This window comes from Hemitrygon akajei, chromosome 3 (genome assembly GCF_048418815.1).
Source record: "Hemitrygon akajei chromosome 3, sHemAka1.3, whole genome shotgun sequence".
Taxonomy (NCBI): domain Eukaryota; kingdom Metazoa; phylum Chordata; class Chondrichthyes; order Myliobatiformes; family Dasyatidae; genus Hemitrygon; species Hemitrygon akajei.
This window is the reverse complement of record NC_133126.1, coordinates 34,706,813-34,732,490: the sequence shown is the minus strand read 5'-3', so window position 1 is coordinate 34,732,490 and position 25,678 is coordinate 34,706,813. Positions and strand designations below refer to the sequence as shown.

General features: G+C 40.3%; 1 protein-coding gene across 7 annotated transcripts in view; it reads left to right on the top strand.

Annotated features, from left to right (window-relative positions):
- Positions 1-17,580, top strand: part of prkcha (protein kinase C, eta, a) — a 402,904-nt gene extending 385,324 nt beyond the window's left edge. For all 7 annotated transcript variants that reach the window (XM_073039531.1, XM_073039533.1, XM_073039527.1 and 4 more), the window contains 3 exons: positions 1,356-1,544; positions 14,489-14,635; positions 16,766-17,580. In XM_073039531.1, coding sequence (XP_072895632.1) covers positions 1,356-1,544; positions 14,489-14,635; positions 16,766-16,912 — 483 coding nt within the window. In that variant the 3' untranslated portion in view covers positions 16,913-17,580. The remainder of the gene's footprint in view (positions 1-1,355; positions 1,545-14,488; positions 14,636-16,765) is intronic.
- Positions 17,581-25,678: the final 8,098 nt, after the last annotated feature.

Sequence of the window (25,678 nt, the reverse complement as noted above, 5' to 3'; positions counted from 1 at the left end):
ATATCAGCAGGAGCATCCCTTCCAACTTGGGACCTTTTGTGGGTTCTCAAGTGTTGATAACTCCGTCACTTGTGGTGACACCATTAGTTGTTGAAGACCTGAACTCTGGTTCTATCCCTAAACCTTATTCTGCATCTAAGATGCTTCTTGAAACCAACTTCTTTGAAGGACTTTTTTTGCTCTTTTACCTAAGCAAATATTCTTGTGTATTGAGGTACTGAAGTTTCCTTTCAGTGCTCCTTTGGGACATTTTCTTGCACCACTGCAACAATAACAAAAGTTGTTGTGTTATTGTTGCATTGACTCATGAAGCTCCAACCTTCTTATCTCCTCTCCCCATCTTATCTCTGTGTTCCGGTCTGCACAGCAGTTTGGCTAAGCTGACAAAACTACCAACTGAAGCTATTGGGTTGGTAAACCAGCTACACATTTAGACAGCTGAACATTGAAGATTGTGAGATCAAGACTGCAGCAAAGAGGTCCATTCAAGAGTCTGATTACAGCAGGATAGAAGCTGTTCTTGAGCCCAGTTGTACCCGAGTTCAGGATTTAATATCTTCTGCCCAATGGGAAAGTGGAGAAGAGAGTATTTCCAGGGTGGGTGGGATCTCTAATTATGCTGGTTTGTTTACTGAGGCACAGTGAAGTATAGATAGAATGCATAGAGGCTGGGTCGTGTGATTTCCAGAGCTGTGCCCACAACCCTCTGCAGTTTCTTGCAGTCACATGCAGAGCAGTTGTCATACCAAGCTGTTAGGCGTTCAGATATAATGCCTTTTATAGTACATTGATAAAATTGATAAGTATTTATTCATCAATATGGCCAGGTCTGTTAATGGGAAGAAACTTTCCATCTGAATGGTCTTTTGATTTATGCATTTGTAAAGATCTTTTCCTTTGTTTGTTGCAGTTAGCATATTTACAGTGTCAATCTGTATGGCTCTTTGGGCAGAGTTACAAACAGGTTTCACTCAAATAAGATGTTCTGAAATTGTTCAAAGGGACAAGTGATAGTTCTCCTTCAGCAGGCTTCTGTGAATCCAGCTCCAAAAATCCATCAAACCAAGGGGTCGAGTTGCTTTATGTTTCATTTGTGATTGAGCCTACAACCTGGAACCCCGAAGGTCAGACTACAGTTTGTGGTCTCAAATTGTGTCGGCTAACACACAGGCGGAGTGAGCCATGTGGAATAGTGTAGAGCTCATAACCAAAGTATTGGTTTCCAGAATCTTTATCAATAGTTTCTGTTTTGAAGACTTACAACTCCTTGTCACATGACTGCAATGCTTCAACTGTTTTTTAGGTTTCCAGTTACTTTGCAAGGTTGGATTGACAGGAATTGTGTCTCTGGGCAGATTTTGCAGGAGTTGCAGTATGGTTCTTCGGTGGACTGGTGGGCACTCGGCGTCCTGCTGTATGAGATGCTGTGTGGTCAGCCCCCATTTGAAGCCGAAAATGAAGATGATCTGTTCGAATCTATCCTGAACGATGAGGTCCTTTACCCAGTCTGGCTGAGTGAAGGTGCAATGGCTATCCTGAAAGCAGTAAGTTAAAATCTGTATCCAAATTCTTGGCATTTGCCTTTGGTTCTTTTCTGCAGTGCCGAATCACTCCTTTAGGATTGAAAGTGTGGAAAAAATTAGTACGAGAGCTTGAAATGATTTCAGAATCTTAAATGAAGCAATTAGCCTCTCAGATGGCTCCATCAGTTAGTCCCATAATCTTTGGCAATCAACCTTTATAATGAGGAATAGATAGCTTCCATTGTGGCCCTCTTCTGCTGAAGCCATTGATTTTACCTCGGGTTTAGATGGCTGAAGGAGTTTCTCAGATTATTAGATGCCAATAATCGTTATTCCAGCTCACTTGAGAGAGGAAGAGGGAGATTTTGGAGGCAAAGAGAGATGCAGACCACAGCTTTGCTCCACTTGCGATTCAAGGGTATCAGTTACACCGCTATCAACTCGTTAGCCAGGGGTCAGTTAATAAAATTGTCACTGCAGAACCTTGTCAGTCCAAAGATTTGAGCACAAAAAAAAACCTTTTTAATGAAGTTGTTTATGCAGGTGTTGTGATGGAAAATAACTGGTTCTTAGAGTCTCAACAGTAGAGGCCCGGACACACACAGTTTTAATAATAAGGAATTTATTTACAAGGGGAAGTCAGGTCAACACAAGCAACTACAATACACAGGAAGCGGTGTGGGGACAGGGTACGGTTACACAAACAAAGAACAAGCGAAAAGCACTACGACAGCTATCCCCCTTGACCTTGGATAGCTGCAGCTCCCTTACCAGGACAAACGATAGACCTTCCCAAGCATAAATCAATGCACTTACCTCCAATGTGGTGGTCTGTAAGAGAGGACTAACCAAGGGCAAGTCTCACCTTTTAAAGCATGGGGCTGGGTGAGATAATCCAATTAAGGTGACCAATAATTTAGGTGTGCATTGATTAGTTGGGAGGGACCAAATGTTGATTGGCATGTGGTGTGTCCTCCGACCAGCCAGGAGGCAGTGCATCTGTCACGTGGCCGGTATCTCTGGATACAGCAGGAAAAATGAAATTAATTTAGATCCAGCGGGGGTAGCAGGCCCAGTCAGCCCAATGAGCCTGAACCACCCAGTTACACTCATGTGCCCAATTAACCTACAAACACCTACACTACATCTTTGTACTGTGGGAGAAAACCAGAGAACCTCAGGTAAGCCCACGTAGTCATGGAGAGAACATACAGACGGTGGCGGAACTGAACCCAGGTCACTGGTACTGTAATAGCGTTACACTACCATGCTACTCATTAAAAAAAACACAGAAATGGAAAGAAAAACAGAAGGAACTTTTCAGTTTCAAGTTTGAGTGAGTGCAGCACTGGCAATTACTGCCATCTGTGTAGAATTTGGATATTACATTTTCAACACCACAATAGTGTTTACACTTCAAAAGTGCTTCATCACCTATAATGTGTTTAAGAGCATCCTGGAACCATGATCGATACAATGGAAATATCAGTCTTTATTTAGTTACCTGTCCTGAAATGCATATCCATGCTTTTTAATTTTATTGGCTAACTGCCACGCTGAACATTACCCATTAAGTCAACAGGAAATTAGTCTTTTTTTCTAACTTGTCTATTGGTAGATCTTTTGGTAGCAATTACACTGTTGCTCTTTTATTATGGGTAGCTGTTTGTGTAGCTGGAAATCCTTTAGTTTAATTAATTGCACCAAGCAGCACTGTAGACCATCAATAAGATTTACTTAAACAACTACATTAAAATTCCCAAGCTGACACAGCAGGTTTGAACTTGTCCCTTGATTAGCTTGATTAGTTGGTAACTATGTGATTTTATTATGTAAAAAACATGTTCAATGGTCCAAAGAGAAACCATGATTTTAATAATCCATCAAAAACCACTGTGCACTTTGACATGCCACAGGGTTTGTTTGTCATGCCTTAGAACAGGGGACTGTAATGTTCTGCTAAATCATACTGACTTCAAAAAAAAGATTCAAAAACTTTATTGTCATTCTAACCGTACATCAGCTCTGCAGGGCAGAATGAGACAACGTTTCCCAGGAGCAGTGCAATCATAACATAACAAATGCAACACTAAATAATAAACATAACAATAAATAGAAAAACACAACAGCCACACGTCAGTTAAAAACAAGTTATAAGTGTTAAGTGAGTTAAGTGTTCCAGTATTGAAACACACCACAGCCCTTTAACATAAGACATCATAGCCAGCATGGTCTGTAGAGTGAGGTTCCAAAAACAAAGAGGAAATAGAAATTTCTTAAGGCAGTAGCCAGAGGGGAGCAGTACAGAACACTGAATGTTTACAAGAAAAGTGAAGAGCATTGATACAATGAGAACAATTTGAGGAAATAAAAGCTCCAGCAAGACCACACCTACGTCATCTTCATCAGCTGCAAGTGAGTAAAAATAAAACAAAGCTTAAGGCTTTATTGACATCCACTTTAGAATATGAGGCAAATGTCAGTCTGCTGTAGCATCATATTATTACATGGTATGTAATACCTTTTATTTATTTGTAAGATCAAAGTGGTTTGAGGGAGGCATTACAACTCTTTCACCAGCACCGCTATTCAATAGGATGTGTGAACTAATTTCATAAACTCTTTGTTCTACCATATTCTTTACTAACTGGTTAACAAAAAACATCAGTCTCTGTTTTAAATTTATCCAGCATCAGTTGACATTGGAGTTGTGTAGGTGGATCTCAGCACCACACTTCAGGAAGCATTTACCAGAATGTAAACTAGATTACATGGGCTGGGGTTCTGCCCAGATGTAGAAGGTTAGAGGGTGATTAGATTGAAGTTTTCATGATTTTTAAGGGCTGCTGGTTAGGGCAGAAAAATAAGTGTTTTCCATTGATTGGGGTGTCCATTTAATCTAAAAATGTGAGACAGGCCTCGCAAGAGTGAAATTAGAGAAGTCTCTCACATGCTTTGAGATGTACAAGTGTGGATCTCACTTCAGCAAACCATGAGTTGTTAATTTTGAAACTGAGATATGTATTTTTTGTTCAGCACTTCTTAAGGAATAGGATAGAAGACTGAGTATATGGTCGCTGATTGGCAAAAAACTTATTAAATAGCAGATCTGCCCAAAAGTCTCCTCCTGCCCTCAGTTATTAAAAATGAACAAAAGCACTCTGAGGCACAGAATAATAATATGAGGTTGCAACAAGTTGTCTTTGTGGCATAAGTTTCTGGTGCACATCAATGAGATTTTAGTTATATTTTATTTTTACATAACTGCTGATGGAAATTGATTGTCGGTCTGCTTTAGCATCATATTATTACATGGTATGTAATCCCTTTTATTTATTTGTAAGATCAAAGGTGAAGCCACGCCCAGGTTCAAGTCAAGTCAAGTCATTTTTTACTGTCATTTCGGCCATAACTGCTGGTACAGTACACAGGAAAAACGAGACAATGTTTTTCAGGACCATGGTGCTACATGAAACAATACAAAAAGGTTGGAGGAACAACTTGCCTGCTCTCCATCTTCCTCTGGTGCTCCCATCCCCCCCTCTTTCTCCCGTCCCATGATCCTCTCCCTTCTCCAGCTCTGTGTCCCTTTTGCCGATCAACTTTCCAGGTTTTAACTTCATTCCTCCCCCTCCTGTCTTCTCCTATCATTTCGGATCTCCCCGTCCCACTTTCAAATCTCTTACTATCTCTTCTTTCAGTTCGTCCTGACAAAGGGTCTCAGCCCGAAACGTTGACTGTACTTCTTCCTGTAGATGCTGCCTGGCCTGCTGTGTTCCACCAGCATTTTGAGTGTGTTGCTTGAATTTCCAGCATCTGCAGATTTTCTCGTGTTTGAAATTCTAATGTTAGTAGCCCTAAGAGAAAAGTAAAGACTGTTAACTTCATTATCGGGACCAGACCTTCTGCTTCGAGTTTCCATCTTTACCACAGTGGTCAACGGGACCCTCGAACCTGTGACTGTATCAAACTGATTCCCATGATTCCTTGTGATAAATACTTGTGCTTTACAAATCAAGCTGATTGTGCCCAGATTTACATTTGCTGTTTCACATCATATAGATTCCAGCCCTGATTTATTATCACTGTTGGTTCAGTTGGGTTCAGCAAATTATATGTTACAACTATAACATATTAAATCAAGAGAAAAAAGGTCAAAGCGACCTCTCCAATGAAACTCTGTTGTACAAGCTTAGACGATTGGATGAGAAAGTACTAATGCAGTGGTCAGATCCTGTGTGTCTGTGACATCACCACACAAATCCTTACATTCAATAAGAAGACAATGCTGTCTTTACAAAAACATTGCAAAATTCAGTCTTCCTTCATGATTCATATGTTAGCTCTTTACATGTCTGTGAGTAACCATGTTACAACATATTCCCTTCAGAATTCCTTGATATCAACAAACACCAGTGCAAAACTTGCTTTTACATGTCAGGACTGTAAACATGTTTTTGCCATTGGGCAAAGGTTACAAAGAAAACATTTCTCATCAAGAGAAGGCTGGTGCCTCCCACTTTCACATTAATGCTACGCCCATTAGTATATGTTATTTCCACCCCGGAAAAGACTCTGACTACCTACCCTATTTTTGCCTTTTATAAATTTCTATCAGGTAGTCCCTCAGCCTTTGATACTCCAGAGAAAACATGTTTGTCCATTGTCTTCCTGCAACTAATACCCACCAATCCAGACAACGTCCTTGTGAAACTCTTCTGTACTGATTCCAGCCCTTCAGATCCTCCCTGTTTTGTGGCAACCTGAATTGCACACAGTACTCCAAAAGTGGTCTAACCAAAGGCTTATACAACTGCACGTAGCTTCCCAAATGTTATATCTAGAACCCCAACCAATGAAGGCAAGTCAACTATGCTTTATACCTCCTCTACCATCCAATTTGTTTGTGTTGCCGCTATGGATTTAGGTTCAAGGTAATCATGGAAAAGAATAGGTCTGGCCCTCAGGTTCAGATTCTAAATTGGAGAGAGGCCAATTTTGATTATATCAGAAAGGATCTGGCAAGTGTGGATTGGGACAGGCAAAGGTGTACATGATAAGTGAAAAGCCTTTGAAAGTGAAATGTTGAGTACGAAGCTTGTATGTGCCTGTTAAAATAAAAAGTAAAGATTTTTATTTTTAATGACAAGGAATTTAAAGTTACTGACCATCTCCACTTCTGATCCCCTAAAGAAGATTGGTTCGTGATTTTCTGGTTTCCTGCTCATGTAGTCAATAATCAGCTTTTGGGCTCATTGTTCATACAAGATGCTCATTGTGATTTTGGTCAGAGCTGTTTTGGTCTGATGGTACACACAGAAACCTGATGAAAGATTTTCAGAGGAAGATTTGGAAAACGGCTGTATGTTGAAAGATTTTGGGAAGGAAAGGAAGGGTGGAAATTAGGGTCAGTTGGCAACAACATAGACGGGTGTGCTTCTTGCATTGTCAGCCAATTTTACATAAGAAGTTACACAAATGATTCTGTAGATGCTGGAAAAATCTGAAGCAACACACACAAAACACTGAAGGAACTCAGCAATTCGGGCAGCATCAATGGAGGTAAATAAACATTTTGGGTAGATCTTTTTGTGTGTGTTGTTCTACATAAGAAGTCGCCACTTTGGTAGCTATGAGTTTACTCAGTTGTGGAATTGAATGCCCAACAACTTCTCACCCCTTGCCTTCTGCTTCTGATTGCCAAATCAACACGATTCACCTGCTATTGAAAGTAGCACTGTGGGTAAGTTATTGGACTGGCCTTGGTTGTTGACCTGGAGACCTAAATTCAAATCCCACCACATTAGTCAGGAAATTAAATTCAATTAGTGAAATCAATCTCAAATGGAAAGATAATATATGTAATAAGCAAGACATAACTATTGGTTTTGTAAACAAAAATTATCTGGTTCACTATTGTTCTTCAGAGAGTGATGACTGCCATAATTCTTTGGTCAGATTATACTGTGTGTGACTTTAGACCTACCAATGTGATCGGCTCCTGATTCTGAAAGCAGTTATTAGGATAGACAAGTAATGCCCTTCTTGCCAGCAATGTCTACATCATGTACAGTTACTAAAATAAAACTGAACCTTAGACTTTTTTGTTTGCTTCTGTATTCAGAAAGTAACCTTTTGTTACTGGAAAAGTTCAATGGTGAAGGTGGTCTTCCGATACCTCCTGGAGGGGTACATTCTTCATGGGGTGATGAGCTAATTTATCCTCAGGTGATCTTGTTATTGGGCCCAGCCTGTTCCAGCCAAAGTTCACTGTTCCACGGAGCTTCCCCAAAATCAGTCGGAAGTAGAAGCGCTTACAGATTCTTCTGTTCCAGAGACTCATTGCAGCACCACAATATTTGCCTAAACAAAATTCCTGGGACCAGGAATTGAACCCAGGAATCTCTATACCTGCTAATGCATTTGCCTACTAATCATCATGGGTGTTTTAATTATCTTTAAAAGCCTCATGAGTAGAACCTGGAAATTTAGGATAATTTTGAGCAAACATCAACAGACTCTTACAGCTTAAAGAATATATATGTCCAGAATGTCAGAAGTATATAGTTCAAAGTTCAAAGTGCATTTCTTATCAAAGTATGGATACTTTATACAACCTTGAGATTTGTCTCCTTATTGGCAACCACAAAACAAAGACACCCATAATAGGGTGTCTTTGGGTGTCATAGGGTGGAATTCTGGACAACGAAGCACCAAGGTCTCAGTGATGGAGCTGGCAGAAGATGGAGGCACATCACAATGGCAGTGAAGGCGGAGGAAGTCTGCAGCAGGGAAGGGTCTCCACTCGTCTTGCATTCCATGCCACTGGACCCTGGCTGTGAAATGTCCAGAACTGTGTGGTGCCTGCCTGTGAATCAGCCTCTCCTCGTTTAAAACAACGTCACCCACAGGTCTTCTCCATTAAGAGAATTAGGTTGTGTGTAAATATATATACCTGATGCACCATCAATAACTCACTCTGAGACGTAAAAGCAAGGTATCGGCTTTTATTGACTGGAAGAAGGAACGAGCAGTGAGTGACCACCATACTACATCCTGGAGACTGAGAGGCCGGGCTCAGACCTCCATCACCTTTATACAGGGGTCTGTGGGAGGAGCCACAGGAGCAGTCATCAGGGGGCGTGTCCAGACAGGTATATGTAGTTCACCACAATACGTATCAATGTATATTATTAGATTTTGTTTCCCTTATTTTTTAATCATCTTTATTTAAAGAGTTTCAAAAAAAGTTGTAAAAAATTTTCAGCAACTTCAGCTGTTCTGGTCTTTAAAGAGGTCTGTCAAAGAGCTCTCTAGTGTTTCGTCAACAATAACAACTTCCATTTATGTGGTTTTGACGCAAAGGCATTTCCACGCACTCTGCTGGAATAGTGCTAAATATCTCCTGTGTCAGCAAAGAATTGGTGACTGGTCATGGTGTGGATATTACATTAAATAACAAGAAGCTTGCTGAAAGAAGTATGTTTTTGTGAGCTGATACTGGGCTCGACAGGCAGAGGCCGAGGCAGAGAATTTCAGTCATATTGCAGCAGCATCCCAGCTTAAGGCCTTTTCTGCCTTGATACAAAGATCTGGTTTTTTTTCTGTTTTATGTGGTCTGGCCACAATCCTTGTGCGTACAGGAACACCGTAATCTGACTTTCCTGCATCCTGTCTGTTTGCATTGAGGTGTGAAACTTGGTTTATAGTGCAGTGAGTCACAGCCATGCAATACTTTTATCACATGTTATTTCCCCTTCAATTTATAGGAAGCGGGTGTCACCAGCCCTCTGGCTCTTTCTTCATCATATTATAACCACCCCTGAGATAGCCTTGGGGTTAATTTGTCATTGCTTGATCTTCCATGCCAGGTTAGCTTTGATATTTGCCAAGTCCTTATGCAAAAAAATGTTTAAGGCGTTCATTTGGCTGAGTTCTGTTTGCTAATTGAGGATACAGAGTAATTAATCACAAACGAAGGAATAAAATAAAAATAGTGTGAGCAAAGGTGCCCTGTCTACAGGAGATAACCCCTGGAATGTTGTGTAATTCTTCATTTTGAGGGACGGTGCAGGAAGCCTTCCTTCCTTTAATTAACGTGACAGCACCAGCTTGTCTGCCGTCTGAGATCCTGTTTCTTTTCCTTTTCCCCCCTCCCCCATGTGCACTTCCGAAGTTATTTTGTAGCCACAGACTGGTATTCCCTAACCAGCAGTTGCACATGAGAGGAACAACACAAATTAAATTGGATTAGAGCAATAATTAGCCCTGTTCCGTAAACTGCTGAAAAAAAATCTAAACTGCCAAATTAGGGATAGTTATGCAACAGCATAGCGTGAAATAAGGGCACTTTATTCTTTCTGCGATCTCTTCCTTTTCTTTCTCCTTAAAGGCAACAAGAGTTGTTAACTGTTAAAGAGTTTTGGAGATGTTAAGATATATTTCTGTTATTGATGGCTGCATTCAAGTTTAGCCTAAGGAGTTAATTCTCAACAGGCTGTCCTACCTTAGGTAGCATGATGGTCAAGTGGTTCTGTCACCGACTGTGTTCACTGGAAGGGAATGTCCACCACTTCCCCCATTACTCTAGAATTTACTGATTTGGCTTTTCTCCCCTTATACAAAGTGGTACTACACCCACACAGATTCATGTAGGTATCAGTGGTTCCTTGGAACATGGTCATAAATTATGATTAAACTGCAGTTCCAAACTTTGCATGACTGATCTGGAGAGAATATTTCATATCACATCCTCACAAAGGGGAAGGTTACGTTTCATTACTATTAGCATTGAATGGGCCCTTCAAGCCACGCTGCCCCAGCAACCCCTGACAAACCCGACTGACCCTAACATAATCACAATGACCAATTAACCTACCTAGAATGTCTTTGACTGTGGGAGGACACTGGAGGACCCGGAGAAAACCCAGGCATTTCATGAAGAAACTCCTCACATAACCGGCACCAGAATTGAACTCCGAACTCCAGAACACCCCGAGCTGTAATGGTGTCATGCTAATCACTACGCTTCCATGGTAACAACCTAATAAATTAAAATTGCAGATATGTGGTGTTGTTTATGAAAAAATATTCCAAACCTGGATGGATAGCGATTTATTCCTAGACTAGGGTGCAGTAATGGCAACAATAAAGCTACCATAAGAAAAATCATCACTTTTGGAAGGGAAATCTGGTTCCTTTACTTGATCTGTCCTGTGCAAGACCCAGAGTAAAACAGAATAAAGTAGGACTTTATTTCTGGAGCACAGGTGAATGAAGAGAGATTTGGTGGAGGTATACAAGATCATGAGGGCTATAGATAGGGTGAATGCAAACAGGCTTTTTCCACTGAGTTTGGGTGAGACAAGAACTAGAGGTCATGGGTTAAGGGTGAAAGGTGAAATGTTTAACAGGAACTGCTTCACTCAGAGGTCGGTGAGAGTGTGGAATGAGCTGCCAGAGAGAGTGGTTTGATTGCATTTAATAGATAAGTACATAGATGGGAGGGGATGGAGGGCTAAGGCCCAGGTGCAGATCAATGAGGCAAAATAATAGTTTGGCATGAACTAGATGGGCTGAACAGTCTGTTTCTTGGCTCTATGACTCTAAGATAGTTCATTCCTACCTGCCATGTGAAAGAGGCGGGTATTTGAAATCAGTTTTAGCTTTATTTGTCATGTGCACATCGGACCATCGAAACACAGCGTTGTTTGAGTCAATGACACAGAGTCTGAGATGTGCTGGGGCAGCCCGTTAGTGTCACCATGATTCCGGCACCAACAAAGCATGCCCAGAACTTACTAACCCTAATTTGTACTTTTTTTTTGGAATGTGGGTGGAAAACCTGAGCAGCTGAAGAAAACTCACACGATCACAGGAAGAACGTGCAAACTCCTCATAGACAGCGGCAAAAATTAAACCCTAGTCTTACAGCTGGCTAAGATTACTTGAAGTATTTTTGATGGGTGCATTTAAGTACTGGAAAGAATCAGTGAGTAAGGTGCAGCTAAAGAATTGAGGTTACAGGAATTATTAAAAGGTAAACGAGGAAATATATGCTTGGGCAATATATGGGCAATATATGCTTGCCTTGCCAATGGCAGCCTCATCTTGTACATAAATGTAGGAAAGATATTCATACCCACAGCTGACTAAACTGAAAATGAAGTCAGCATAACTTGTGTGTATGCATACACATGCAAGCGTGTGCACGAATGCAAATGTGTGTGCACTCACAAATGTGTGTGAATGTGTGTCTAACCACTGATTTTACACGGGCGTCCAAGATAAAGACCCTGGATTAAAAACATCTTCTGCAGCAGAGTGCAGACTCAAGAGACTGCAGATGCTGAAAATCTGGAGGAACAAACAGTCGTTTGGAGGAACTCAGTGGGTCAAGCAGTATCTGTGTGAAGAAAAGAATTGGCACCATTTCAGGTCAAAGGTCTCCCACAGATGCTGCGTGACTCACTGAGTTCCTCCAGCAGAACTTCCACAGCACAGCTTGCAATGAGAGGAAGAGAAATGAACTCTCCTCTGAACCTGAGTTCCATCGAATTCAATCAGAAAGATGAACACACCCATTTTATTAATTTGATTGTTCAGCGCTATGAATAGAGGTTATGCATTTCCACCTTTTAATCACCATATGTCCTATTTCATGTTTGAATAATTCCTGTAATCTCAACATTTTGGATTACCCTACTCACTTTTTCACTTCAATATTGAAGTGCGCCCATCAAAAGTACCTCAACCATTGTTAGAATGCTTAACCATTTATGACTAAGGAAATAACCACATCCACTATTAATTTGTGAGTCAGTTAAGGACATAAACACATATTAAAGAGATAGTATTATCTGCAGTGCATCATCATCACCCATCGTAAATATAGCCATAGAACTGATACAGTACAAATAAACACAAGAGACTCTGCAGATGCTGGAGATCCAGAGCAACACATACAAAATGCTGGAGCACAAACGCGCTGGCAGCAGCATTCAAGGATTGGAATAAACTGTCAATGTTTCCAGCTGAAACCCTTCTCCGGAGCTAGTAAGGAAGGTGGAAGGGATCAGAATAAGAAGATAGGGAAGGAATGCAAGCTCGAGGGTGATAGGTGAATCCAGGTAAAGGGAACAGGGTGGCCTGCTGTGTTCGACCAGCATTTTGTGTGTGTTGACCCCTGATTATTCATGCTTGTTTTTAAAGAGAACCCCTTATCAGTTGTTGACCAATCCATGCCTTTCCAGGATAAAAATGACAGTTTGTAAAAGAACTTAGTCATTCGGATTGTTGGCACATTTGAAGGATATTAAGCTGTCAGTGGAGAGCAGGTTGGAACTGGATTCTGGTTTGTGTAAGCTTGATTATTTGTTGACAGACTTGAAGGATATTAAACTGTCATTGGACAAACAGATTGGAACTGGTTTCTGGCTTGAGTGAGTTTGAAAATTGCCTGTGGAAAGAAATAACTTGTTTGATGAGTTAAACAGGTGGAAATGCTCATTATTCTTTATGGGTTGTCAATAAACAGGAAAACAGGTAGTTTACCAACTAATCCAAGATCATGTTACCACTTCGCAATCTTTACATACTATTGCTGATATATTTTCTGTAAACAAATAAATTAACAGTGTGTAGAACTGTAAGAAATGATGATATCTACCATAATCACCTCCAAGACATGATGATGCCTACTATGATCACCATATCTGCTGTACTTTAGGTTTAGGTGGCAACTAATCTCTGGGCCACTTAATTTACATTTTTGTACAAATACTTTACCAATGATGGCAGTGTCTTCTCTCAATAGATTTGTACAACTCACTTCATGGGCCACTGCTTGAAATTAAACTTAGGATCATGTACTCTGTGGATCTGAAACAGCTCAAACCTCAAGCATAAGGTGGCATGCCAGAATATCACAATAGACCATTAAAACCCCTTTAATAGTCAGCTGCCATGTGGCTGGGGCCCTGCCCCATTTACAGTGCGAGGCATGCAGCTGATTTCAACTGGCAGGAAGAGTTTTATATTTCTGCCAGGAGATTCATTTCCAATATTAGTGAAGCTCTTCTCATTCACACCCCGAGGTGACTTCCAAGATCCTGTACTGCTGCTGCCTGACTTTGGTTACACCACACTGTACTGCTGCATACGGAGAACAGCCCCGTTTTCAGCCCTCGGTTCCATCACTGCCTGGCTCCAATAAGCAGGGCTCAGCCAGACCTGTCTCGGCCACAAGCCTCACCGTCATTAAGGACATCTTCGATAGGCGACGTCCCAAGAAGGCAGCATCCATCATTGAGGAACCTCTCCAAATGGTTCTTCTCACTACTACCATCAGGGAGGAGGCGCAGGAGTCCAAAGACCCACAGTCAATGTTTTTAGGAACAGCTTCTTCCCCTCTGAACCAACCACAAACCCATGAACACTGCCTCTTTATTCCTCTTTTGCACCATTTATTTATTTATTTATTGCTGTAATTTATAGTAATTTTTAACATCTTGCACTATACTGCTGCAACAAAACAAACAAATTTCACAACATACATCAGTGATAAAAAAAAAACCTAGTCTGATTTCCCCTAGACCTCAGTCCAAAGCTGCTGAAGCCACTTTCAGTGCAGTCACATCCACCTGCTCACTGCACAAAGGAGGCACAATAGAGAGAGCTTCTAATCTGTGGTGAGCACCACATCATGAGATGCAGATCTTTTCCAAGCTACCTAGGACCTTTCTGTGTTTCAAATCAGGGAGCAAATTGAATAAAGGTCAGTCTGTGCCAAGGTCAGCTGCTGGTTGAGACACCGGAGAGCAAATCACATTCAACAGGTATTGCCTGCTTTCTTCAGAAAAGAAACCAAGAGCACCTTGGTAGGAAATCGCAAAGTTAGGCTATGCTCTAATTTAGGCACATTATACAGTCAATGTGTAACAGTTTTGTTCTTTTTTTTCCACCAGTTTATGATAAAAAATCCGACCAAACGGCTAGGATGTGTTGCGACACAAGGTGGAGAGCAAGCCATTTTGGACCACTCCTTCTTTCAGGGAATTGATTGGGAAATGCTTGAACAGCGAAAGATCAAGCCGCCTTTTAAACCCAGGATTGTAAGTTTTCTTACTAAAGTGAGAAAGTTTGTCCCTTATAATAACCTTCAAGATGCTGGAAGTTTGGTTGTGCATGAACAAGCTCAGTAACAACATAATACATCTCTGCCTGTTTCTTCGGTGCTCCTCTTTCTGAGAGGATGCACTTTACACTGAAACGATCAGAGGTATATTTGTTATGTTTTGGCAGCAGGTTTCAAAATATTTACTGCATATATTTCCTCCGTGGAGTCAATGTTACAAAACATACTAGAGTGCATTTTAAATGACATAGTCCTATCCTATTTTATCTGTTCTGTGTCTGCACAATGATAGGTCAAGATTTTTGAAAACACAAAGCATTTGCAGTCAGTAAAGCTACAGCTTTTAGAATATTGACTGGCTAAGATGGAGGGACTGATGCATATATAATGATTTCCAATAAATCAAAGTCTGCCTCTCCACAATATAGCTCAGGCTTTCAGTATGCCATTATTTTCTTTTACTGAACCACTTCAGATAGAGCAAGTTTTGTTTAATTTGGCTGTTGGTGCAATGGAATCTGTCTAGCTTATATTGCAGTGTACAGAGATTTTAAAGTTTCAGACCTGGGAAAATCTATTCAGTTTGTAACCATGGTTACTAAGGCTACCTGCCATGAAAGGCTGAGCTTGTGTGCCTGGCTGGCTCAGACCTTAACAAGAGTTATTAATATTGCTTCTCTACCTGGAGGTGTTTATTTTCCCCCTTTATGCCATTCACTTCTGTCAGCAGGGCCATCCCATTCAACTCGCCCTGAAGGAGAACTTCTATTGTGGCATTTTCAGTGCTCATTTGTTGCCAAATACACTCAAATTTGTGTGGGTAAAGCTCATTATTGATCATGTCTATGTGCATCTTCTGGAGGTTTTAATCGATTTAGAGAGAATTTGTTAAGTGAGTCAATGCCATGTTAAAATGGCACCAGAAAAACTTACATTTTCTGTCAGTGGGATGTGTGCAGTGCTGATGTTGAATCTTTAAGTGGCCATCCCTAATAATCACTAATAAAGTATTAGTTAGCCAGTGCCTTAAACAGGTGCTGTCCCTACCATAAAGGTTTTCACCAATGCCATAAAGTCAGATATTTCAGGATTTTGACCCAGCGACAATGAGAGAGTGTCAGTGTACTTGCAAGATTTCTGAGTTGGAAGTATCCTTCTTCAAGCAGCAGCCTCCCCTTATCCTTTGCCTTGTCCTTCTGGATGTAGGAATCTCAGGATTGGAAGGGTTCTTTAGTTAGTTTCTGCCATGCACTTTGTAAGCGGTAGGTGCTATAACCTTCTGCATTGTGGTGAAGAGGGTTACTTTTTAGATAGAAAATCAATGTAAATCCTATGGCTGCCTTTGTCCGGCATGGTATCACCACCCTCAGATGTGTTGGAACTAAACTCATCCAGCCACACGCATTATGCTGTTACGCACACAAGTTATACTATGGGAGGAAGTAAAAATGACTCGCTCAGTCCAGGATATCTAACTTCTAACCTACTGTTAAAGAACTTGTGTGGCTGATCTGGTTACATTTCTAGTAAACGGTGACCCAAAAGCAAATTTGGAGATGGTAATGTCATAAGGAAAGTGTTCTGTGTTTTCTATCTGATGATCACTTCCTCAGATGTGTGTGGAGCAAAAGCTAGAACATAGAACAATACAGCACAGTACAGACCCTTCGGCCCACAATGTTGTACCGATCCTTAAACCCTGCTTCCCATATAACCCTTCACCTTAAATTCCTCCATATACCTGTCTAGTAGTCTCTTAAATTTCACTAGTGTATCTGCCTCCACCACTGACTCAGGCAGTGCTCATCACTTTTCAGCCAAATTCATGTGGCATTTGAGTGCCACGTGGACCATAGGTCATGATGGCAGGACGTAGGGCATTTTGCTTGGTGCCTCTGTGGCAGTTTAATGGGATGGCCAGTTTGTTTACCACAGAACTGACTTGAAGTCGCAAATCTGGATCTGAAGGGGGAGAGTCTGGACTCAAAAGCAGATGAGGGTGATACTTAAATTTGAATGTCCACCTCAAAAAGAGAGTTATACATGATACATAAGTCAAGTCAAGATCAATCATTTTATAAAATAACACATTTCTCTTTCCTGTCAGAAAACAAACAGGGACGTAAATAACTTTGATCGAGACTTCACTGCAGAGAAGCCTGTATTGACACCAATTGATGAGGCGCTTGTCCGCATGATAAATCAAGATGAATTCAAAGGATTTTCTTTTGTTGCTGAAGACGTGTGTGCATGAAGTACAAATTCATCAGCGTGGGAACAGTTCCAGAAAGCTCACAAGTACCAGCATCGCAGAGCCCACCTCAAGCAAGTGGAACAGTTGGGCAGAAAGTTTATACAGACAATATCGTTACCGTTACTGAAGCGAGAACTGGCATGCTGTTTATATTGATTTTTTTGTTTGTGCAACTTTGTGAAACTGAGTGGCTTTGAATCACTGTCCATTATCTTTCTACCAACCAGTCATTTGAATATCAGAACTTAGGGCAATCATTTACGAATAAGTATTGTTATAATAGACCATTAAATTATGCATCTTTCGTTTGCACTTAGCTGTTTAGGTATTTAATTAGCTGTGTATCTTTCAACAGAAACCGAGATTTGCTAATAGTAAACAGTTCTACACTTCCATAAACTATATTTGACTCTTTTCAGTAGAAATCCCCTCTTTCGTTATATAGAAGGATGTCTTTTCAGACTGCCATGTTCATTCATTGGGTCAAGGGTGGGTGGGAGGCATATCTTGCAGACTGTTTTACATTGTATTCAGCTTGAAGTAGACATCACTTTGATGCACTGTGGAGGATTTTAGTTGTGGAATGAAAAGTATGAACTGTTCTGTGTATATAAGTTATAGCTGTTGGCAAATAAATATTAAAAAGAATGCATATTTTGTATTTAAAAGGTTTAAACTGCACCAGTTCTTGGAGTTCTGCCATTCAGGAGAGACCTTTTAGCCAACCAAATCCACATCAACCACCATTTTCACCAATCCTACATTAATTCAATTATTTTTAAAATTTCCTCATAAGCTTCTCAACTCCCCATAGATTTTACTGCTTATTTCATTCTAGGGGCAATTTACAGTGACCAATTAACCTATGAACTTGCTCATCTTCAAGGTGGAGCACCTGGAGGAAACCCACATGGTCATAGGAAGAATGTGCAAACTCCACACAGACAGCTCCTGAGGTCACAGTTGAACCCAGGTATCTGGCACATTGAGACAATGGTCCCACCAGCTGTGCCACGGCACCATGCCATGCACATAATCAGATACTGTGATTCTGAAATATCATGGCATGAAACACTACTTCATTGGTTAGGGTCATAGGGCTGTACAGCACTTAAATGGGCATTTAGTCCACTGTGTCCGTGCCGATTTTCTATCCTATTTACCTCCAGTAGGTTGATACCCTTCGAAGACATTCCTATTTAAGAACCTGCCTAAGTGACATAGTAACTACTGTAAATCTAATTCCACCATCACCTCAAACAGTGTTTTCTAAATATCAACCACTCTGTAAAAAAAATTTCCCCTCTTTCCTTTAAAAACCTTATTTCTCACCTTAAAGCTAAACTCTCTTGTTTCCGACTGGAAGAAGTTTCTGACTACCCTTTCTTTGCTTCTTATAATTTCATATTTCTCTATCAGGTCACCCCCTTAGCGTCCTTCACTCCAGAGAAAACAACCACTGCCTAGCCAGTCTCTCCTCATAACTAGTCCAGGCAACATCCTAGGGAATTTTCTCTGCATGCTCTCCAGTACAACCACATCCTTCCTAAGCTGTGATGACCAGAACAGCACTCATACTCCAAGTGTGGTCCAACTGGAGTCTTATAAAATCACAACATGACATCCCAACTCTATATTCTATGCCCTGACCTTTGAAGGTGGGCACGCCATACGCCTTCTCCTCAGTCTACCTTGTGTCAATATGGACATGAACCCGAAGATTCCTCTGTCCGTCATCATTGTTAGTGTCCCACTGTATCCTATCCCTATTTGACTTTTGGAAAAGCATCACTGTGAAGTGAGATTTGTAGACTTCTGAAAGGGAGAGGTGTGAAGATGGATCCCTGCCTGTATTTACCCTGCACTGCCTACATTGTTAATGCCAGATCAATTGTACATTGTATATGTTCATTAAAAGTGTTCAATATTTTATAAATACTAATTTCTGCTTACAAACAGGCAGATTACATATTAATTATGAGCAAATTAGGAGGCTTCCTCTTGGCATATTGTTGATTCTCCTCACTTACAAAAGGACTTTTATTTCTATTGATTCCAAGACCTGATCTCTACTATATAGAATGAAGAGGGCAGCATCACATGGGAACTTCACCAACATGTTCCACTCCAAGTCAAGCCTGACATGGCAAAGATATTTCTTAGTTTTCACTGGTTCAAAATCCTCCAACTTTGTACATTAAAATGATTGCAACAGTTCAAGGGAGTCCACGACCAGTTCCACATGGACGGTTACAGGTGGGTATTCGTTGCCAGTTCTGCCTTTACCCTACTAAGAACTTTTCTAAAAATTTTGTGATTATTTGGTTACATTTTGTTGATTATCAATTCATAATATCCCATGAGACAAACTTGGGACAGGAAGAAGAACTTAAATTTGTGGCCGTGTTTTATTCTCTATAACAATGTTTTCATTTCACTGTATAAAGTCAACCAAGAAAAAATATTGAGGATGAAATGTTTTTCCTTACCCACAAGATATATCCATGTTTAGTCCACTTAGGTACATTAAAAGTGCAAACAATTTTGAAAAATGAACCTGTACTTACAGGAAGGGCTGACTCATTGGAGATTCTCAGCTCCATTACTTTCAGGGTTCTGATGTGGTTACAAAGAGGCGCATGGAAAGCCTTGGGGTGTCTAAAAATTTGAGCATGGTAGCAAGACAGAATCAATTCAAAATCAGCCGAGAGTTGGAAGCACTCAAATTTTCATACAACAGTATGAAGAATACTATTAAATGTGGCTTTTGAATTTTCAACTTTGAAATTACTAAGTGAATTTTGCAAGCTAAATAATGATGGAGTTAACATTAGACTGTCTACCACTTACGTGGTCGGTACAATGGTAACTCCCGGAATCAATTGCTTATTGGGTAGACTTGAACAGGCAAATTGAGAATGTGAAGGAAACCCAACCGAGTTCAAAGCGAAGTTGCCTGATGCTTCCCAGTCACACTAAAATGCCGTGTGTCACATTTTACATTGCTCAAATGTTAGTTTTATTGTCCAGAAGTCTAAAGTGAAAGTGCAATATTTAAATTCCCTGTCTTATCCAGTTCCTCCCCTGTCTGAATACAGATATAAAGACTCTGTTTTTGGAAACAGAAGCAGATGAATGTTGTGTTTACCTGTTTACTATTTTAGCATCAATGTTAACACTATTAAAAAAACACAGGTCAATTCCACTATTAAGAAGGTGAGTAAAGAGAAATAATACGTGAATATTTATCCAATCAGTATATCAAGTCCATGTCCACCTTCTGGGAATTTATAAATTTATGAAATTTACAAAGTCGAATTATTCGAATGGTGTAAGACGTTCCCCTCAGGTGGATGTAGAGGCTGGTCCTGGATCCACATATTCTGGCTTAGTGTGGGCAAGAGTAAATGGAGTTGTGGTTTGTGGTCAGGTCTCTTGGTTGTTTATTCTCTCCTTCTGCAGCTGCCATGGCACAGCAGGGGTCATTCTCATGTAACACAGCTCATTCTTGAACAAATCCCCTCCAGGTGATGCTATTGAATGCAATGTCTTCCCAGATTTTAGATGTAATGTTGAATTTCTTTGGGCTGATTTTCATTTATCCCTGAAGTGCTTCCTTTGCCCACCAGGAGCTTGCTGACCTTCCTTCAAATGGGAATAAAGGGTCTAGTTGGGGAGACATGCGTTAAGCATCCGGATGAGATGACCTATCCATCGGTGTTGGTGTTGCTTTATCATGGGTACAATTCAGTCGGTACAGAGGAAATAATTGGTAAAATGAAGTTTCTATTTCCAAGCTTTCAGGATAATGGCTTTGTTATGCCAGTAACAAGTGCTCAGATGGAAAACAAATCTATAAATCCTGTTAATCCTAATCAAATACCAAAGTATTAACCTATATTTATTAACCTAAATAAAAAGCCATCTGCACTCTTGTCTAAAAGGTGACAACAATCTTGATTTTAGTCAGAGTACACAATTACTTGTATTCAACAACGTTATGAACACAAATGATTTTAATCTTTTTTTCTTTATTAAATGTCTACCCACCATTTAGCACATTGAATCATTGAAGGTCAAGAAACCTTAGACACACGGACCAAATGTGTCGTTTTTGTACGATAAGTAGAACACAACTGAGCATGTCATCTTAGTACAAATGCGAGTATCAGGAAATGCAGAAACTTATGTTAATATTCTCTGATTGCTCAAAGGTGCTGAATTCCTATGATATTTGGAGAATCCTAAAAGCAAATTGGTTCTTTGTTTACACAAGTAAGATGGTTGGGAGGTCAAACACTAACCTTTTTAGTTGTTTGTGAATTCAATTCAATGTGGCTTTGAATTGCTAACCACACACATAGAAGTCATTGAAGTCACAGAACACCATAACCCAGAAATATGTCCTTCACCCCATCTAGTCCAAGCCAAACTATTAATCTGCCTACTGCTGTGCTCCTGGACCTTAGCTTTCCATACCCATTCCATCCATGTACCCATCCAAATTTCTCTTAAATGTTGAAATTGACCCAAATCCACCTCTTGCACTGGCAGCTCGTTCCATACTCTGATAAAGAAGTTCTCACTCATATTCCCCTTAAACATTTCACCTTTCACCCTCAACACATAACCTCTAGTTCTAGTCTCACCCAATGTCAATAGAAAAAGCCAACTTGCATTTACCCTATCTATACCCCTCATAATTGTGTACATCATATCACAAAGGAGATTAATCAGTGGTCCAACCCCAGGATTTTTTGCTTGGCTATTTATCGACCACTTTATTAATTTTATTAGACAGAGGAGAAAGCATAAACTATTCAATGCAGTATGGGAAGCATTGGCCATGATTCAAAAGAATGCTGTGGCATTGGCACTTGTGAAGATTGTGTGACGTTAAGCAGATTCATTTTGAAAACATGGGTGGAACAAAAGACCATATCTCAAAGTTTCAGCTACAACTTCTTACAGAAGAAATCTTATTTTTGAAACATCTCATCAAAGTTGTTTGTTAAAATACCCCTGAATTGAGCCCAATTCATTATTTGTTCCAGTTATCAAGAGGACTAACATAAGATAAAAATAATTTTCTAAGAAATTATCACTTTCAACAGGGAGGGAGTGACTCAGCAATGAGTGTGATACAGTCACTTGTAGGTTTGCCTACCCAAGTAGGGAAATTTACTGCATTTAGGGTTTGTACTGAAAGAAAGAAACCAATGGTCAAAAATATGCTTGAAATAATGTTCTGAGAGGATTATTGGACCATTGAAGCAATCAGATTTTCTAAAATCATTGAGTAATAGTAAATACGATTAGCCATTAGATCACCTTGATTCAACTATCCAAATTGATCTGATATTCTTCCTGTCTCCTGTTTCCCAGCATCCAACCGTTTCCAAACCGACTCCATTGATTTTCACCTATGTTTGTGTTGGAGGTATAATGGCCATAGTGGGGTGTGTCAGGAATGGACAGGAGGAGGAGTATAGGAAACTGATACAGGACTTTGTGATATGGTGCAACTCAAACTACCTGCGTCTCAATATCACCAAGACCAAGGAGATGGTGGTGGACTTTAGGAGATCTAGGCCTCATATGGAGCCAGTGATCATTAATGGAGAATGTGTGGAGCAGGTTAAGACCTACAAGTATCTGGGAGTACAGTTAGACGAGAAGCTAGACTGGACTGCCAACACAGATGCCTTGTGCAGGAAGGCATAGAGTCGACTGTACTTCCTTAGAAGGTTGGCGTCATTCAATGTCTGTAGTGAGATGCTGAAGATGTTCTATAGGTCAGTTGTGGAGAGCGCCCTCTTCTTTGTGGTGGCGTGTTGGGGAGGAAGCATTAAGAAGAGGGACGCCTCACGTCTTAATAAGCTGGTAAGGAAGGCGGGCTCTGTCGTGGGCAAAGTACTGGAGAGTTTAACATCGGTAGCTGAGCGAAGGGCGCTGAGTAGGCTACGGTCAATTATGGAAAACTCTGAACATCCTCTACATAGCACCATCCAGACACAGAGAAGCAGTTTCAGCGACAGGTTACTATCGATGCAATGCTCCTCAGACAGGATGAAGAGGTCAATACTCCCCAATGCCATTAGGCTTTACAATTCAACCGCCAGGACTTAAGAACTTTTTAAAAGCTATTATTAATGCTTTTTGAGATAGTGATTTAGATGCATATCATATTTTTTACTGAGTTAAGTATTGTATGTAATTAGTTTTGCTACAACAAGTGTATGGGACATTGGAAAAAAAAAGTTGAATTTCCCCATGGGGATGAATAAAGTATCTATCTATCTATCTATCTATCTATCTAATGCACACACTGACCATATTTTAGAAACAATTTTTCTAGGGAAAATTTGTGGTAACAGAGGGGCAAGAAATAGAATGTGTAGCCTTCCTGCCCCTCTAACCCTACTAACGGTCAGGCAACCAGCAATTTCCATAAGGCTCACCACAAGCAGCCATAACACCTGTCAGTTTCAATTGACGGACCCTTTAAAATTCAAATGGGGGTCATATGGCAGGGGAGACATAATTGCTGTTTTGGGAGAGGAATAGTCAGGGTTCACATGATATTTATAAAGTACTTACTGTGTTGGAGGAAGAGGTTGTTCAAAATATTTGCTGTCTGATGCTTATCTGGAGTTGTGAGCTTGTTTGCAGTTTTTTTTAAACCTCTTCTGTATATCTAAATCTTCTGGTATAAAAGTTTTATTCAACTTGTGCTTTAGCTCAGAAACTCCCATTTTTCTATCTCCCCCTTCTTCAAATGTCATCACCATTTTAGCATATCCTTTTATTCCGACAGATTACTTCAAGTAACTGTCTTCCATTTGGGGGAAAACATTGCCTTTTTAATCATGTTATAGATTTGTTCATTTATCCATTTGCAGCCACATTTGTTTATCTTGAGCTGGCTAGTTTGGGAGGTTTTATTTCCAGTGCTCAGCATTATACTTTTAAAGATGTCCCCTTAATTTATAGTGAAGTAATTCTGAATGGCCATTCACAATCTATGTGGTCCTGCTAACCCTCACTTAAATTTATCTTTTTTACCACATATGCCCCTCAGTGCATATTAACTTTCTGATCATATTAAATTTTATCCTATGCTCACCATCCCGTTTTTTCTCTTATTGTATATAGCTGTTCTAATCCCTTAATAATTGTCTTTATGAGGTATACACATTTTTCATGATGGCCTTGATGCAACATGTAGATCATTGTATTTATCGTGTCTAATGCAAAACAACCTTAATTTTCCATTGATTGTGGCCTTGAATTAGAAACTCCCCAGTTCTCATAGCTCACCATATTTTGTTAAAATAAATTTCCTCTGGCTCCTACATAGGAGAGAGAGGTGGCAGAGGAAAGGGCTACAATTCTCAGGTTCTCTAAAAGATTCCTCATAAGTGAAATTTAAGTCAAAGTGACCATCAGGTATATTTAAAGTGGAGATTGCCCTTCATTACTAAGGGCATCAAAGTTGCAGGGAGAAGGTAGGTTAATGGGTTTGAAATGGAAAATAAATCAGTCATAATTGAATGGCAGAGTAGACTCTATGAGCTGAATGGCCTAATTCAGCTCATGACTTATGGTCAGAAGGAGATCTCATTCCTCGATCTTGAAATTATGTCCAAAGAAATTATCAAAGAATATAGAAACCATGGTACTTTGTTTATTTGTGTTCCTTAAGTATTGTGTGCCATTCAGGTTGCCACACTATAAGGGTATAAATGCACTGGAGAGGGTAGAGTGGAGGCTTCCCATGCAACTTTGAGAGGGATGGATACAGAGAAAAGCTACCCAAAGCAAATGTGTCTAGACCCAGAGCACATTGGTTTAAGGCAAAGAGTAAGAGGATTAGAGGGAATTTAAGTGAAACTATCACTCAGAAGATGGGACACACCCTCTGAGAAGGTAATGGAGAAGGATAGTCTCATTACATTCGAAAAGCATCTGGATCAGTGTATGAATCACCAAGGCTACAGACCAAGCACTGGAAAATGGATTAGTATAGATGGATACCCGATAGTCAGCATGGTGGACAGAAAGACCTACATCTGTGCTGTCTGTTTCTATGACTGAATAATCTCACAATGTGTGTTGTCTACATAGCCCATGAAATATTGTTCTCTTATACAGTCACAATCACAAACTTAACCAAACAAATTTTTCCTCATGTTCACCCCCCTCTCCCACACCTCTCCACCCTTAAACGACCAATGGCAATCCACTTCCTCAACTTGTGTAATATGGAGATTAAGCCTCCAAAATGAAATATTTGCCCAATGTCTGTAACCTACTCCAGCTGGGCAAAGAAAGTGACTATTAAGTGGGAAGCTACCCACATGAGGGATATCCTCACAAGTGAACCTCACCTCATCAAACCACAGGACGACATGCTCGTCAGCATGGGATCACCATGTTTATCTGGCCTCATAAGCTGAGGATATAAGAACTCTCTGGACAAAATTAATAATATTTTGTTGTGATTCCTCCATCTTCAGGCTTGAAGGGCCGAATGGCTTACTCCTGCACCTATTTTCTATGTTTCTATGTTTGGTTTGATACGTGGTGTACATACCTATTGCCACCTGTTCTACTGCTTAGGGCACAGCTCCAAATAGAACTCGCTTCTGTTTTGTGTGGGGACACACTGTGTTTCTCTGAACACAAAATATGAAGAAGCTCAGCAGAGAAGCAGAAGACACTGGGCAGAGAGGAATAATGGAGATGACGACCACAATTTGTTAT